Source organism: Malurus melanocephalus, unplaced genomic scaffold (assembly GCF_030028575.1).
Source record: "Malurus melanocephalus ecotype Western Australia unplaced genomic scaffold, MMel_1.1 scaffold_772, whole genome shotgun sequence".
NCBI lineage: Eukaryota > Metazoa > Chordata > Aves > Passeriformes > Maluridae > Malurus > Malurus melanocephalus.
In genome coordinates this window covers 32,144-46,984 of record NW_026624004.1, presented here as the reverse complement: position 1 = coordinate 46,984, position 14,841 = coordinate 32,144, and the positions used below count along the sequence as shown (strand labels likewise).

Below are 14,841 nucleotides of genomic sequence, written 5' to 3'. Positions count from 1 at the left end.
TTCTCTCCTTTTCTCCCCTTCCCCCTGCTCAGTTCYTCTGTGCTCTCACCCTTCTTTCATCAAACCACTTTGCCATGTCTGTCCTGCTCCATGTTGCCTGTTCTTTTAGCAGAGATCTTGCCTTTATTTTAAATTTACTACTTTTTACAAATAAAACTAAAAAGTTTGTGATAGGAAGATCCTGACAAAGCTTACAAAAAAAAAGTGAAAAGACTCAATCAGATTAAATTTCTGGTCTGGTAGAAAGTCTGGTGAGCAATTTCTGGTCCCTGCCCATGACAGGGGGTTGGAACTGGATGATCCCTAAGATCCCTTCCAACCCAACCCATTCAATGATCCTAAATATCTGTTAATAGAGCACATTTGGGCATTTTATAAGAATGATAATCATGGGTTTTACTGAAGATCCTCTCTGCCAACATCCTGGCTCCAGCAGAGACTGTGAACAGATGCCTGGAGARGAGTAGGAGAGCAGGGTGAGATTATAGGATACTTTCCTCTCATAATCTTTTAAGTATTTTTATTTCAGGAATTTCCTCAATTGGACCTGATTATGTAGTTAATGATGTCCAGTGGATTCATTCAACCTCCCCTTGAAAGCTGTGTTAACACCTGTGACTTCCTTTCCTAAATGTGTGTTTTTATGTGTGTGTGTGTATTTAATCTGTGTTTTCATTGTTTTTAAAAATTTTTGTGAATTTTATTACCCTGTGAGCTGCCACAAATCAGCTGTGGTGACCTTGTTTTGGTAAATCCAGATGTGCTGCCCTTCTCTGTCCCTCCTGAACCTTCACAGGGGTCACTGTCCCCCTGACAGATGGTGGCAATCCCCTCCTATCAAGCTGAGTGAATAAGAGTGAAACTGTTAATTAAAATGTTTTTAAAAATTAAAGTGTTAGAGATGTAGCTGGGCCAAATCTGGATCCAGAAGYTGACTGTGTATAAATAAACGTGTTACATGTGTCAGTGCAGGTGGGTGTTTGCCTGCACAACTTGTTCTGGTTTACAGAAACATTCTGAACGATTCTGGGGGTTTTACAGATCCTCAAGGCAGCTTCTGTCTTGAATGAGACAAACTTAGAGAAATGAGAAAATTACTAAAGACGAAAGGGAGATTTTATTTAAAATAATCCCGTTGTAAGAATCTGGAATTTGAGGGGTATTTGCCAAAAACCAGCAATCTGAAGAAATTAAATAATTCTATATTAATGCAGTTCTAGGGTTGTCTTTTACGTGACACCAGCTGTATTTACCTACCCAACATCAGKAAATGAAAATAGAGAATCAGTTTTCTTTCAAATATGTAAAAAAGTCCAAAAGCAATGCATTAATGGGAGAAGTTGARTAGATAAGCTGAGCACAGCAGTTTTCATCTGTTTTTTCCTATTTCCAGAATGCTCAGGGCATTGAACAAGCAGCTTAGAAACAGCTAGGTAACAACTCTAAAGCAGACCAAAATTTACCAAAAAATGTATGTGAGGAAGTACGAGCATGTTTGTGAGGGAGTGAGGTGATGCACAGAAATAAAAGTGAGAAAATTTCACCTCAATCTCTGTTTCCATGCCAGCATTTGGAGCTGCAGACCCGATTCCCAGGATTCCCAAGGCACACACAATTTCCCCCTCACCCTGTGGGGTGTGAAGCACTAACACCACACTCTGTCCCACCCCAGTTTACCCCAAACTCCGTTTTTTTTTCCCTCCTCAGCACTGCAGCTCGAGGAGAGCAGTTTTATTTCCACATTGCCTTGGGCAGCATCAGCAAAGCTGCCAGTCTGTCTGTGGGGACAGTTGGTGATATTTTGTGTGAGCGTGAGGCTGTGTGTGTTTATAGAGAGCAGAAAAGAGCACAGTTTGCTTTTTAGGTGCCAACTTGACCTTGTGGTGGCAGCTGTTGGAAAAACGAGGATTTCTCTGTGAGTTGTAAATTGAACAACTCGTTCTGGAGCTAYTGAAGGAGACTAAATTTAAAATGCCAAGATTATTATACAACTTTTATCAACAGAGAGCATCCATCAGTCACCGAGATAAATTGGGCTTTAAACAGCTTTCAGAGAGATGTGTCCTTTTCCTGACAACTCCAGAAAGTTGTTGTAGTGCTGCAGAGAGCCAGGTTGCACCTGCTGCTTGTGTAGAAAGCAAAATGCTTGGAAAGGTTTTCCCCCTGTTCTGCAGAAGCTGGGAGGTGATTCTTGTCCCTTTTTGGATTCCTGGCCTGGTGGGCACCTGGCTGGAAGCATTCCAGGATTGTGGAAACTGCCTGGATTGTGGTTTTATATCAATTATTACTCACCAGCTCTGTAGTTCTGCTGGGGATAGAAACTCAAGCTGAATCTCCTCCAAAACTTTKCTCTCCATTATTTCCTCTGTGACCCCAGGAATCTTGACCTTGTGCTGGTTTGCAGCAAAAAAAAGCTTGAGGTTTCCAGAGAACCAGTGGGGAAGGRAAAATCGGGAATTCGGGCTGAACTGGGTTTGGCATGGCCAGGTTTTGGTAGTGTGGGGCTACAGGCATTATTTCTGTGAGGGATTTCCAGAAGTTTCCCCCATTCCAGCTGGCTCCAGRATGGACCCAAGGCCTTCAGAGATGGTGGTGGCACCTCTGGGATAATTGGAGAAGGAGACAGAAGTTACTGAGCAGGAGCAGTGGCAGCCAGGGAAGAGAGGAGTGAGGATATGTGAGGAATAAYATACATAACATTAATTACATAGCTCCCAGGGCCAGGAGCAAAATTTTTAGGTTTGGCATGGCCAGGTTTTGGGATTTTTTTTAATGTCTCCATGCAAATTCAGGTCCTGGAGCCAGAGCCTCAACTTCCACCTCCAGATGGCTTTGAAAATGTTGTTGTTAATCTCCTCATCCCTCTCTTCACATCCTGTTTACAGCTGGGATAGTTTGGATTTGCCCGTGGGAGTGGGATAATGTAACACATTGCTGGGATGTTTGGGAACATCTCGAGTTTTAGACAAATGTGAACTGTTGCTGTGCATCTTCACRAATATTTTGATGGTATAGTTTGTATATGGCCTGGAAAAACAAATCCACTACCTTGCAGTTGTATTTTAACTGATGAAAAAGGGGCCTTTGATCACCAGTTGTTGATTGCACTGTGTCATAGGCAGTGACTGCTACAAGGAGTAAAAATACTGGAAATGCATGTGAAAAATCCTRCTAGACTGTGCATCTCCCTAAACTCCCCAAAACTTAAACATTCAGCCAGAAAAACCTTCCTTGAGGAAGATTTTGCCCCATGTAAGTGGGGAAAAAAAGGTCTTTAAAGTGCTAAATCCATACTGCAACAAAGCTCAGCAAGAAATTGAGGGGGTGCAATATTTGTGTTTTCAGGCTCTTSCACAGCTTTCTGTGGAATGCTTGGTGCATCATTTTATTGCTGCTGCACTGCAATTAACAGCAGTGGATGGTTTTACCCCACAACCACAGGTGAAGTTGCTAATTGAGCTGAACAAAGTATTTCTCCTTTCCCAGAAGGTGCAGCATTTTTGTAATYCATTCTGCCAAAAGAACACAATGTTTGCTCTGCTTGCTTTTGCCTTTGTGCTCAGATCTGTCTCAATTACAGAGTAAACCTATTTTTCCTTTTTCTTCTCATTTTTATCTAGTCCCATGCTGTCTGCAGGTTTTAAATTATTCTTGTTACATGGAAAGGACAGAAATATTTCAAGTTTTTAAAAAGGACGAACATTCCATCACCCATTTCTAGCTCTGAGGGCTGTTTGAAATAACCACATCATCTTTTCATCTGAAATCCAAGCACAGAACAGCTCACCCTGTGMAGTGCTTCAAGCTGAGACCTGGGAGGTGTTGTCCTTCCCTTCWGGGGGACAGCTAAGGGATGGAGCGGGGTTTATTTTGATGGTGAGGTGGTTTTGATGCCTAAAACATGGCTCACCTGAAACAGAGGCCAGACAAAGTTAAGAGAATAAAGCAGACAAATTTAATCCAGGCCTACTGGTGCGTTGAGGGCAGACAAAACCTCCTCCTGAGGCTACACCCAGAATGGACCCCGAGTCACAAGATATTCCCCTTTTATAGGTTCTGTCTCATTAATATATTGGGCCTCAATTCCCCAGTGACACCTTCAGGTGATGATGTCAACCACCCCAAACCTGCTCCCCCAAATTCTCTGTTGTTTCCATATTTTGGGGCTCTGAGGCAGTGAAGTGTCCTTGGATTTTAAGCCCAGAGAGGAATTGTTTTATCTAAAATGGGAGAGCAGCTTTAGCGCTGTGCTAGAGAAGTACAAGAATACAGATAGATGAAAATACAGAAACTAAAAATCCTAAGGCATCAGTTTGTGTCACTCCTTCATCTTCCTGTGCCAGTGCACGGCTGCCCTCTCYTGTCAGGAGTTTTCCATGTGCTTGGGCTGTCGTGTGCCCCCAGCTGAAGGAATAGAATCGCTCCACTGAGCATGGAGAAGGCAGGAAATAAATCTAATGATCAGAGGTTTTCTTCCCAATTCATGTGCATAATGTGCTGTGCTAATTCATGCAAAAGCTGTTTTTTTTCTATAAAATTTGGGTGAAAAGAATTTATGACAGGTTTCAATAGGAGCCCAGTGAATTGATTTCTGTGTTGTCTCTCCCTCAGCCATGACGGTGCGGAATGGAGGCAACGTGCTGGTTCCCTGTTACCCCTCTGGAGTGATCTACGACCTGCTCGAGTGCCTCTATCAGTACATCGACTCTGCAGGGCTCTCCAATGTCCCCTTTTATTTCATCTCACCTGTTGCCAACAGCTCCCTGGAGTTCTCCCAGATCTTTGCYGAGTGGTAGGTGATCAAAGGCACCCCTGTTGCACCCTCAGCTGTGGCAAGAGGCCAGGTGCAGGTTATCTGTACCTGACAGATTCTGAAATACACCTGGTTAGGATTGTGAGCACGTTCCTGGAGTCACCAGGGGGTGTGTGTGTGTAAGGACATGTTCTATAATTAGGGAAGGATCATTTCCTGCAGAACGTGCAAACTCAAATAATCTCTGCTCTTTGCTACTTACACTAATGAGTAAATTATGTTCCTGACTTGAGTGAGTTTTAGCTGTGCCTTAGCTCCCAAAACTCTACCCTGGTGTCCCTGGCTAAGCAGAATAKAGTTTTCAGGCTTAATTCTGCTGAGCCGTTGCAAGAAAAGGTTAAGAGTGTCCTGGGTTGCATGAGGCAGAGCAGAGCAGACCCCGCAGGTCAGAGATGGGATCCTGCTCTGCTCAGCACTGCTGAGGCCMCATGGACAGTGTTCTATCCAGTTCTGGGCTCCCCAGTAGCAGAGGGATATGGGATTTCTGGAACAAGGCCAGCACATGGGGCTGAGGGAGCTGGGACTCTCCAGCCTGGAGAGCAGGAGGCTCTTGTCCTTGTGCAGAAACACCTGATGGGAAGTGATGAGGATGAGGGATCAGTCTCTTCAGCCCACTGGCAGAACAAATTAAAACAGCTGAAATTCCATCAGGGTAKGGGATTTAAACTGCCAGAGGGMAGGGATAGATGRRGTATTGGGGAGAAATTCTGTCTTGTGAGGATGGGGATGCCCTGGCACAGGRTKCCCAGAGCAGCTGTGGCTKCYYCTGGATCCCTGGAARTGTCCAAGGCCAGGTTGGATGAGGCTTGGAGYAGCCTGGGACAGTGGAAGGTGTCCCTGCTCATTGTGGATGGRATGAACTTTATGGTCCCTTCCAACSCAAACCATTTTAGGATTCTCTGATTTTTGAAATGCTGGGACCTCTGTGCAGAGGCTTTGCTGTGGAGACATCAAAATCCAGCTGGACCCAATCYTGGRTAAYSTGCTCTGGCTCAGAGTGCTTGAAAAGGAGTTAAACTCCATCTCAGGAGATTCCCTCCCAACCTCAACCATTCTGTGATTCTGARCCCTGGAAAGGAGAACCAACCACTTGGAGCTCTTCCCAAATTMTTAGAAATTGAGACATTTTAATTGACATTGCTCTAAAATATTAARTACAGTAAGGTAGCTTTTCCCTTCTTCCTCTCCAGATTTTGGAGTTCAGGAAAGAAAAGAGGTCCTGGAAATCTTGTGTGAATTGATCCTTCAGGAGAATTGTAAAGAKCATTGAAATCTGGTGAATTTACAAGGAAATGGAGGCAGAGGTTGAACACCTGTAAAAAGGAGGTTTGGGGTCAGAACTGTGGTTGATATTTAGGGATTCCAGCCTTTAATTTTACTCTTTACTCAGCTAAAGGAAATGTCTTGCTCTTAGTATCCCTTAAACTTTATCAAAATTAGTTTGACCTAGGCTCATTTCCTTTTAATGAAGTGCAAGTATGAGCCAGGCAGTGTTTCCCAGAAAAAGCCACCAGGATAGTGTCACTGCAGATGATTGCAACGTCACCCAGACCTCTGACAAACAGCTTTTTTTAGCTGCTGTAATAGGATGAATCAGGWGGCTGGGCAGAGCTCATCAACAGCTCTCAATATCTCTGTTTTAAAGATAAGTGATTGATGGGAAATGCCAGGTCACAGTGAGCCCTGGGCCRTGGGGAGAGGCATTTTACCAGCATTGTAACTGCAGTAATAAAATGCACAGGGGGATTAAATTACCATGAGCAAGAGGACCAAAGCACTGCTGATAAGTGGGATGAGGCAAGTGGAATTTTTTTGTTGACAGATGATTTGGCTTTGCAAAAACTCCCGAAGTCTGGACTAGGAACTGTGGATGTTAAGGTACAGATTTGTCTCCAGCAGCAGAGCTCTGTTCCATCTGCCTTGAACCTTCTCTATGTGCTCCTGCTGTAACCAAGTTGTTGAGTCCTCTATTCAGAAAGACTCGAAGCCAACAAAACAAATTGTTTTTTGTTTGCATCTGATGCCTCAGATCCAAACTGGTTTTCTCCAGGAGTGTAACAGTAGATGGCAGCAGATGCTGCAGRATGTGCTGCACTTCTAACCCAGCTGCTTTCCTTTTCTTTTAAAGGTTGTGTCATAACAAACAAACAAAGGTGTATCTTCCAGAACCTCCTTTTCCCCATGCTGAGGTGAGTAAACCACGATCTTGTTTACTTTCTGCATCACAGTCCACAGCACTGGAGCTGTTGTTTTTCTGAYGAGCCCTCCTACAGCTATTTAAGTTTAGTTAAATTTTTCATAAAAGTGCTGTTTTGCCTTTGCTCTCTGTGATGAATTTGGGAGCGTGGGGAAGGACTGAACGATGGTGTTCCCTCAACTCCAAAATTACCCTGTTTATAGCAGCCTATCACTTCCACAGGCTGGCCTGGTTCACTCCTTCCCCCGCAGAAGGAGATCTGGTGTGGGATGTTTGCTCTTATCAGCTGCAGCCACCAGCATTCCCCTTGTCCAAGCAGTTGATTTCCAAGTCTGTGAAACTAAGAGCTTGTTAGCAGAGACAGCTTAGTCATGCCAGCTCCTTCCTCCCTAACTGAAGCAGGCACCGTGTCTGCTGCAGGGGAAATGGTATCTTGGAAGAGAGATTTTAGATCAAAATTTAAAGTTTGCAGCACTCGGTGCTGTCAGTGGCAATTTTAAATGGAATTACTTGAGCGCCGTAGTGAAGCAAAGAGGAATGAGGCTCCTAAATTTGGAGGATTTCCTGCAATGTGTGGTGAGGGCATCTTCCCTGCAACAAAATCRTAATTTGAGGGGAAGTTTTAGCCAAGCAGATGTTAAATAAATGTGGTGTAACTGATACCTTCAGAGTTATCTCACGTATCAGGACAGGAAAGTCTCCCCTGGGAGCAGGTAGTTTTCCCAGTGAAGTAAACAAGAGGCAGAAACAGGACTGAGAATTTTAGCTAAATCCTATTCCTGTAAGACACTAAACCACTTAGGCACGGAGGAAGCTTCCTCTTGTAGGTGCTATGGTGCAAATTGATAAGATGTGCAGAGTGGCCGTGGCAGGTTTGAGAGCCCAGAAATTCAATGCTTTCACAGACWTTGGGTGTTTTTTGCCTCTGAGATACCTCATCCAGGGACTTTTTCTGAAAATTGCCATTACCCATCATATCTATCATCTGTAGGTGCTTCAAAGGCGTTGCTGGATGTAGGATCTGACCAGGAGCCCTCACTCTTTCCAGATCCTTGAATGTATTTCAAGCAGGATGTGCAGTGAATTATGTATAATCTGTTACCAAGAATAATGTGGACTGCAGGGCAAGCCACCTGTGCACCGCTTATTTTCTAACCAAAAAATTCATTCCCACTGATAAATCAATTCAAATTCTCWGAGTAYGAGGCACTGCAGCCTTGTTGCTRGCTCTGCTTTCTGTCTTGCCCTCCWTCCCTGCTTYCTGGGGTGTCCTTGTTGATCCTCAGTGTCATTGGATTCACCGACAGCCATGTKCTGCTTCACAATATTCCCTGGAACTGGCAGATTTAAGTGAAAACCCATCCAAAAACAAGAAGCCAAACATGCAGCTGTCAAAAACTGGATTAATTAACCCATCTTATATGATGGGTCTTTGTGTTTATAGAGTGATAACTCTGTCCTGTAATTCCTGGGACGTTTTATATTCTCGCAGGGCCTGTTGATAGSGAGATTTTGCCAAATTATTGTGTGGCTGTTGAAGCAGCTTTGCAAGAGCTGCTGTGTGCCTCGTGTGTAGATCAGGGTAATTATGGAGGAAAGGCCTCACAGCAGTGGATCACAGATCTGAGGCAGGAACGTGCCCCTTCCAGCTGCAGGATGGAACATCCCACAGAATATCCATGCCAGGACCCCGGTGCTCAGCACGTGCCTTGGGTTCCTCGTTAAATCTCCAAAAATCTCACACCTGACCCCGTGTTTCATTCACACAGTGTGAAACATCCATAAAACCTCTTCCCAGCACAATCCTGCGCCTCCACAACCCCCTCTGAGRCAGGAGCTTTGCTTACTGGCACTTCAGGGGATTTTTAATGAGTGTCAGAAACAGACAGTGAACGATGGTTTCTGTTGGAGAGGTTGTTAGTGGAGAATTGCTTGGCTTTTTTCAAAGTAATGGTAGGCTTGTGCAATGTAACCTGTGCTGAAATTGCCCATCATGAAAAGATGTGCTTAACTGCTCAGTTGTTGGAGGAAAATAGGGAATTACTCAGACATGCCTCTTACTTCTTAGGAAGCATTAATACATGCCTGGCATGATACATCAGAGAGGGACAGGCCAGGAAATAAGCTTCTAATTATCCACAGAACAAGCCCAGCCCAGCATGATGCTGGTCCTGAAATTTGATGTTSCTGTTAGTTGTATCAACAGCAAGATTTAAAAACAAAGAAGGCAAAAAATCCCCCAAATCCTCGATGTTGTCCCTTGCAGCAATGAGTTCCAGCAGTGCCTGATGTGTAGTATAACAGACTAATTCCTTCCTTTAATCAGCTCTGATTATATTTGGCRTTTCACTTAACTATGCCTTTATTATTGTCACAAGAGGATAAATAAAAGCATCTTCATTGTCTCTACAATTACTATTTTTATTTCTCCTTACTCTCTACACACAGTTGTTTGAAGCTTTTGCATTCTCTCTGCATGGAAATTTTCCACTTTTATGATTTATGTTGCGTGTTTTGAACTCGYTCCTTGTTCTGCTCTGCTGAATAAAACCAGACACATGTTCAGCTCTGCAGAGAACCCAAAGCATTTCTCCCCCCTTGTTTAATTCCACTTTAATGGAGCAGTAGATGTTCATCTTATCTCCTCCTACACAGTCCTGGTACAGTTCTAGTGGTGGCAGTTTGTTCTCTGAGTGAACAGGGAATTCTTTTCCCTCTGTTAGGAGCAAGGAATGTGGCCTGAAGTATTTTGGGTGTGTAGGGATGGATTTGGACATCATTTCCTGCTAAAGTTAATAGAAGTGGAACATCCAGATTCTTGCTGAAATCTCTCCTGCTGCCTTTTAAGTGGTGCACAAACTGAAAGAGCTTCTTTTTAAAGGCATTTTTGAGGGAAGAATTGCTGTGATGCTGTTGGATGGAGTTGGGATTTGGAGCAGGGCTGCTGTGCCCTTCAGGTATTTCCTCTCAGGAGGAAAACCAGGGAAGTGGAGGAAGCTTGGGAAGCTCTGTGGGTTCCTGTCCCCTGTGCTTGAACACGAGTGGCAATGCACATTTTCACCAGCAGATATTGTGATGGAGGAGGAGGAGACCAAATTGAAATAACGCTGCGAGCTGCTACAAAGTTCCCAACTGGAGATCCCAAATATTTATCAATACAACAGGCTGGCAAGGCAGGGGTGGCTTTCGTTTCCAGGATCCACTATATCCAAGGATCAATTGCCTAAAAAAGCTCAGATTTAAGCTCCTCAATGCCTTGCTGAAATGCTGTGGAGCAGAAAGCAGTAATTTGTTTAGCTTAGAAGTGTTATTTTGGTATCCCACAACCAACATGTGGTGTTTTACCAAATTCCACAGGGGAATATCCCATCCCAGCACAGCCACAGATGAGGAATTAAGGGTCTTTTTGATCCTTTTAACAGCATCCATGGATTGTACACTCTGCACTATCCCTTTGTGGAGGTGGAGGCTTTATAAATGAATGGCTCAATTGGTGGAGCTGAATTGTTCCTCTCTGTTCGATCTTTACATGGACAATTTCAGGCTCTAAGATAAGTGAATCCTGACTCCTCTTAATGCCTGCAACAATAAAATTTGAGAGGTAATTTGTATTGATCAGTATTTGCCGGTGGAGGAAGAATTTGGATTTACTGTGCTCTTATTAAGGATTCTGTTAGCAGCGTTGAAGAGAAATGGCTGCAAAACCCCTTTTCTTCWGACTCAAAAAAGAGCCAGGGTGGGACTAATATTGATTCTGTGGTTTTAAATACCAGCATTTGTCTTCYTCATYTTTGATTCCCTCCTCCTTTACCAGTTCCTGCATAACACACTTCAATAAATACCTGGAAGCAGGTGATTGTTTAGAATTATGGTTTGTCCTATAGGATTGTATAGAATTGTGCTATAAATATTATCATCCARGAGTTGGACTCRACCATCCACGTGGGTCCYTTCCAACTCTGGATATTCTGTGATAGAATTAGGCCYCTGTTAGTGTTGATGTGATGGAGGTGAAGAAATAAATGCATCTCTCATTTCCTGATAGGAGCCACATCTGTTCCAGATTCTGGATACAGAGCACACACACTCAGAGTAAACAGCAGTGTATTTTGGCTCACTTCAACAAAGGGTACACAAAGGCTCTGGAGATTTATCCTGTTTATAGCAGCAGTTGCTGACCCTGTAAATCAAGTCCACAGCTTTAAAGGGAAGCAGAACCATTGGGGATTTCAGAAAAACACAGCTCTCACTCTCGATTCAGTACTTTACCAGCCTCTATCTCTTAAGCTTTCAGTCAATAGTGGTTCTTTCTGTAAAAAGATGCTCTGAATGTTGCTTCTGCTTTCCACAAACCAGTCCCATGGTGGAAATAKCAGCTGGCCCCGTGCCAAGCATTGGTTTTGGCCCAGGCTGGAGGTGTGACCATGGCACAGCAAATGCTGTCATGTTTACACACCCCATCTCATCTGGAGACATAAAAAAACCTGCACAAATCATTACAAATTCAGTCMCTTTAATGATTGGTGAAATTTCGTTGGACCTGTTCTGCAAGTTCAGCTCCATATATTTTTGATGGGGTGATTAGAAGAGATTTTACTGGAGACACTAAAATCCACCAGCTGCTTTCTCAGTGGAGGGAGCAGAATGTCTCTGAATTTGTTTTTGTAGCCTTTCACCCCTGCTCTGGCCACCTGTGCGAGTCAGGGATCGTGAGCCGAGCTCTGGAGCCTCACCAGACTTAACAGAAAAGATCTGGCAAGATAAAAAGAAGAGATGAAAAAAAATCATCACCAACGAGCTCCTGAAAACTGGATTAGAGATCCTTTACAAAGTAATAGGAGGGGATTTGAAGCTTCCATAATGCTTTGAAGAAARTACAGCTTTTATGTTGCTTGAGCAGTGCACATTTGTGTAGGAATGGCAGGGAAATGAGCTGTTCAGTGCTCCTGCACATCCAGTGCTGCTCTCACATCTTCCCAAAGCTTTGAGTGCTGCATACAAATACAATATTTGAAGGAACCTGTGAAAGAAGATGCTGGAAGAACGGTTTCAGGGTTTCAGGACTGCCTTGTATAAATGTTGGCTGTAGAAATGTCTTTCCCTGACCTGTCTGCCTGCCCCTGGCAAAGTTTTCCCCTGGAATGTCACATATCCCATTTAATATTTGAAATAGAAATCATCTTCCTCTGCCAGCTTAAGCAATTGAAACTGCTTCTGCAATTTCAGTTTTGAGACTTTTGGCTTCCCTCAAAAAAACTAAACATAAACAGGAAAAAGCTTTTTGAGGCCATTTCCTACAAGTTCATTTAAATGTCAGTATTTTATRGAGTCAAATTTGTTTTGCCCATTGTCTCCTAAAGTGCAGTTTTTATTACTGAAGCTAAGTTTAGATTCTAAACCCTGCACTCCAGATGTGTTAATCAGAAATCTTTACCAGTRTAATTGCAGGAATGTTTTTGAGATTCAGTGCATATCAACTGCCAGCAGTTTTTGGATTTTTTTTTTTCCAATTTCCCTCTTGAAGTTTAAATAGGAATTGGATATAACTTGCAATGAAATGGTGGTCCTGTGTCTATTTTCTCCATGATCCAGGGGTTCATATGGAAATCACAGGCTGTGTCCACCTATATAATAACCTTAAATTCTGAGCTGCTTTGTGGTGCTGAGAGTTGCTGAGAATTCTGTTTCTCTTGATTTCCATGCAGTCACGGTAGGTCTGCCATGGTAAAAATACGAAAAAAGTAACATAGGACAAGGGGAAATGGCYTTCAGCTGAAATGGGATGGAATGGGATGAGTTTTAAGGCTCCTTTCCAACCCAWACCATYMMATGWTTCCATGATTTATTGAAYAATCCTTTAAAAATTGGCTGAYAAAGGAAGAACCATTCCCTCTCTCAACACTCTTTATCTCCATGGTTTTCATCTCAGTTGTTCCTTGTGTGTTAAATTCCTTGCTTTTTAAGAAAACTGTATTTACAGTTATWTTCAAGCTGAAGATGGAATCATATACCTGCCAAGGAAAAACTTGCAAAATACTTCAGGAAAGTGCTTCACAGACTGGTTAATAAATGGCTTTTCAAGCTGCACCTTGTTTTGCAGGTTGGAAAAACAGTGACAGGAGAAATAAAGCAAAACTCTTCCCAAAGTGCCTTGATRAATAAACTTCTCCATCTTAGTAAAGAAATCGGTTCCACCTGCAGAGCTGATTGCACTATCTGCAAAACATTTTGTCTGCAAAACATCTCCWTGCTCTAAGTTCATGTTTATTACTGGTTTCAGGGATAGTTAAGGGARGGAAAGTCACTCTGTCCTTTTTCAGCAGATTTGTGCAAGCCTTTTAGACTGAGGAAGCTCAGCAGCATTCTGCTGAAGGCCAGAGTGCCTGGTGCTGCTGTGAGGCCAGAAAAGCAGGTTAGAAACGAGCCCAGAGCTCTTTATAGACGTGGCAAATAGCAAAAAGGAGCTTATTTTGAATTTGGCAGCTGAGCCCCTGTTCACTGCAGGGAACTCGAAGCAGGGAGTGTTTGCAGAGTTTCCTCCCAGCCACCACCCTGCTGGTACCAAAGAAATGAGAGCAAGGACTTGCAGGCACCTGGCCCCATGCTCTGACTTCCTTTTCATAACATTTATGACACTCCTGACTAAATKTGTTGGAAAATCTAAGGGATATCCAGGAAGGGACTCTGTGATGAGTTAGGAATAAATTGTAGAACATTWAGAATCTCATGTAAATAAACACACTGAAGCACAGCATGAAAAGTTGGTCATGTCTGGATTTTTTGTTTTTCTTTCAGCTCATTCAGACAAACAAATTGAAACATTATCCCAGCATCCATGGAGACTTCAGCAATGACTTCAAGCAGCCCTGTGTCGTGTTCACTGGGCATCCCTCTCTCAGATTTGGGGATGTGGTGCATTTCATGGAGCTATGGGGAAAATCCAGCTTGAACACTGTTATATTCACAGGTAAGTAAAATGGTGATGCCATTATCAAATTAACAGTTTGAGCACTCAGGTTAAGTGTGGCCACATCCCTGGGGCTTGCCTCATTTGTTCTGGGACACAAGTTTTTGACTTCAGTAGGAGCTTATCTAAATTAGGGCCCCAGGACTGGCTGCAGGGACAAATGTAATTATTGTGCCATTTAATTCAGTGTAGCCCTGCAGAGCCAACCTTTGCCACGCAGAGTCCATTCCTGCCACGTCTGAGCAAAATCTTTGTTATGCACAGCAGTATAATGCCTACAGGAAATTAATTTTTGAATTAAAAGCAGCTGGCTGCAAGCTAAACTCAAGCAGGACCTAATAGATGCTGGTCAGGAAGGAGAAACACTTGTTCTCCATTTTCCAGTGGAACCACAAACYTTTCCTCATCCCTTCTGCTGCCCTTTCATCAGGCAGTGTTTTTAATGAGGTTTCTGTCCTCCCYGCTGTCCCAGCAGTCTGCACCCCACACAGACCTGGCCCTGGGATCTGAGCTGCTCCTGCCTTTGGGCCGAGCTTTGTTCTGGTGGATTTTGGCTGACACACACATTTGTAGCTGAAGGTACAGCTCTGGTTCCTTTCTCAGTGCACAACAGGGCTCTTAAGTCCTTCCATTTYTCTCCATCTGCCTCTAGTGCTGACCCTGCTTAAAAACCCTTCAAGGCCTTCCCYTGAGCTGGGCTTCTGTCCAGGTGTGTTTATACCTGATGTGTGACTCAAATAGAGCTCTGCAGTGGGCATTCTTCTCATCTGAGAAGGCAAAGAAGAACCCTTTAGGTCCTTGCTAGTGATTCTGTGTATAAGGAGCTCTGGGATAATGAGAGCTGTGTTCTGTAGGACTTAGCCA

At 43.5% G+C, this 14,841-nt stretch overlaps 1 protein-coding gene across 1 annotated transcript in view; it reads left to right on the top strand.

Moving 5' to 3' along the window:
- INTS9 (integrator complex subunit 9) overlaps positions 1 to 14,841 on the top strand; it is a 61,648-nt gene that overhangs the window by 26,241 nt on the left and 20,566 nt on the right. The window contains exons 10-12 of the mRNA XM_057385060.1: positions 4,612 to 4,792; positions 6,942 to 7,002; positions 13,806 to 13,977. Coding sequence (XP_057241043.1) covers positions 4,612 to 4,792; positions 6,942 to 7,002; positions 13,806 to 13,977 — 414 coding nt within the window. The remainder of the gene's footprint in view (positions 1 to 4,611; positions 4,793 to 6,941; positions 7,003 to 13,805; positions 13,978 to 14,841) is intronic.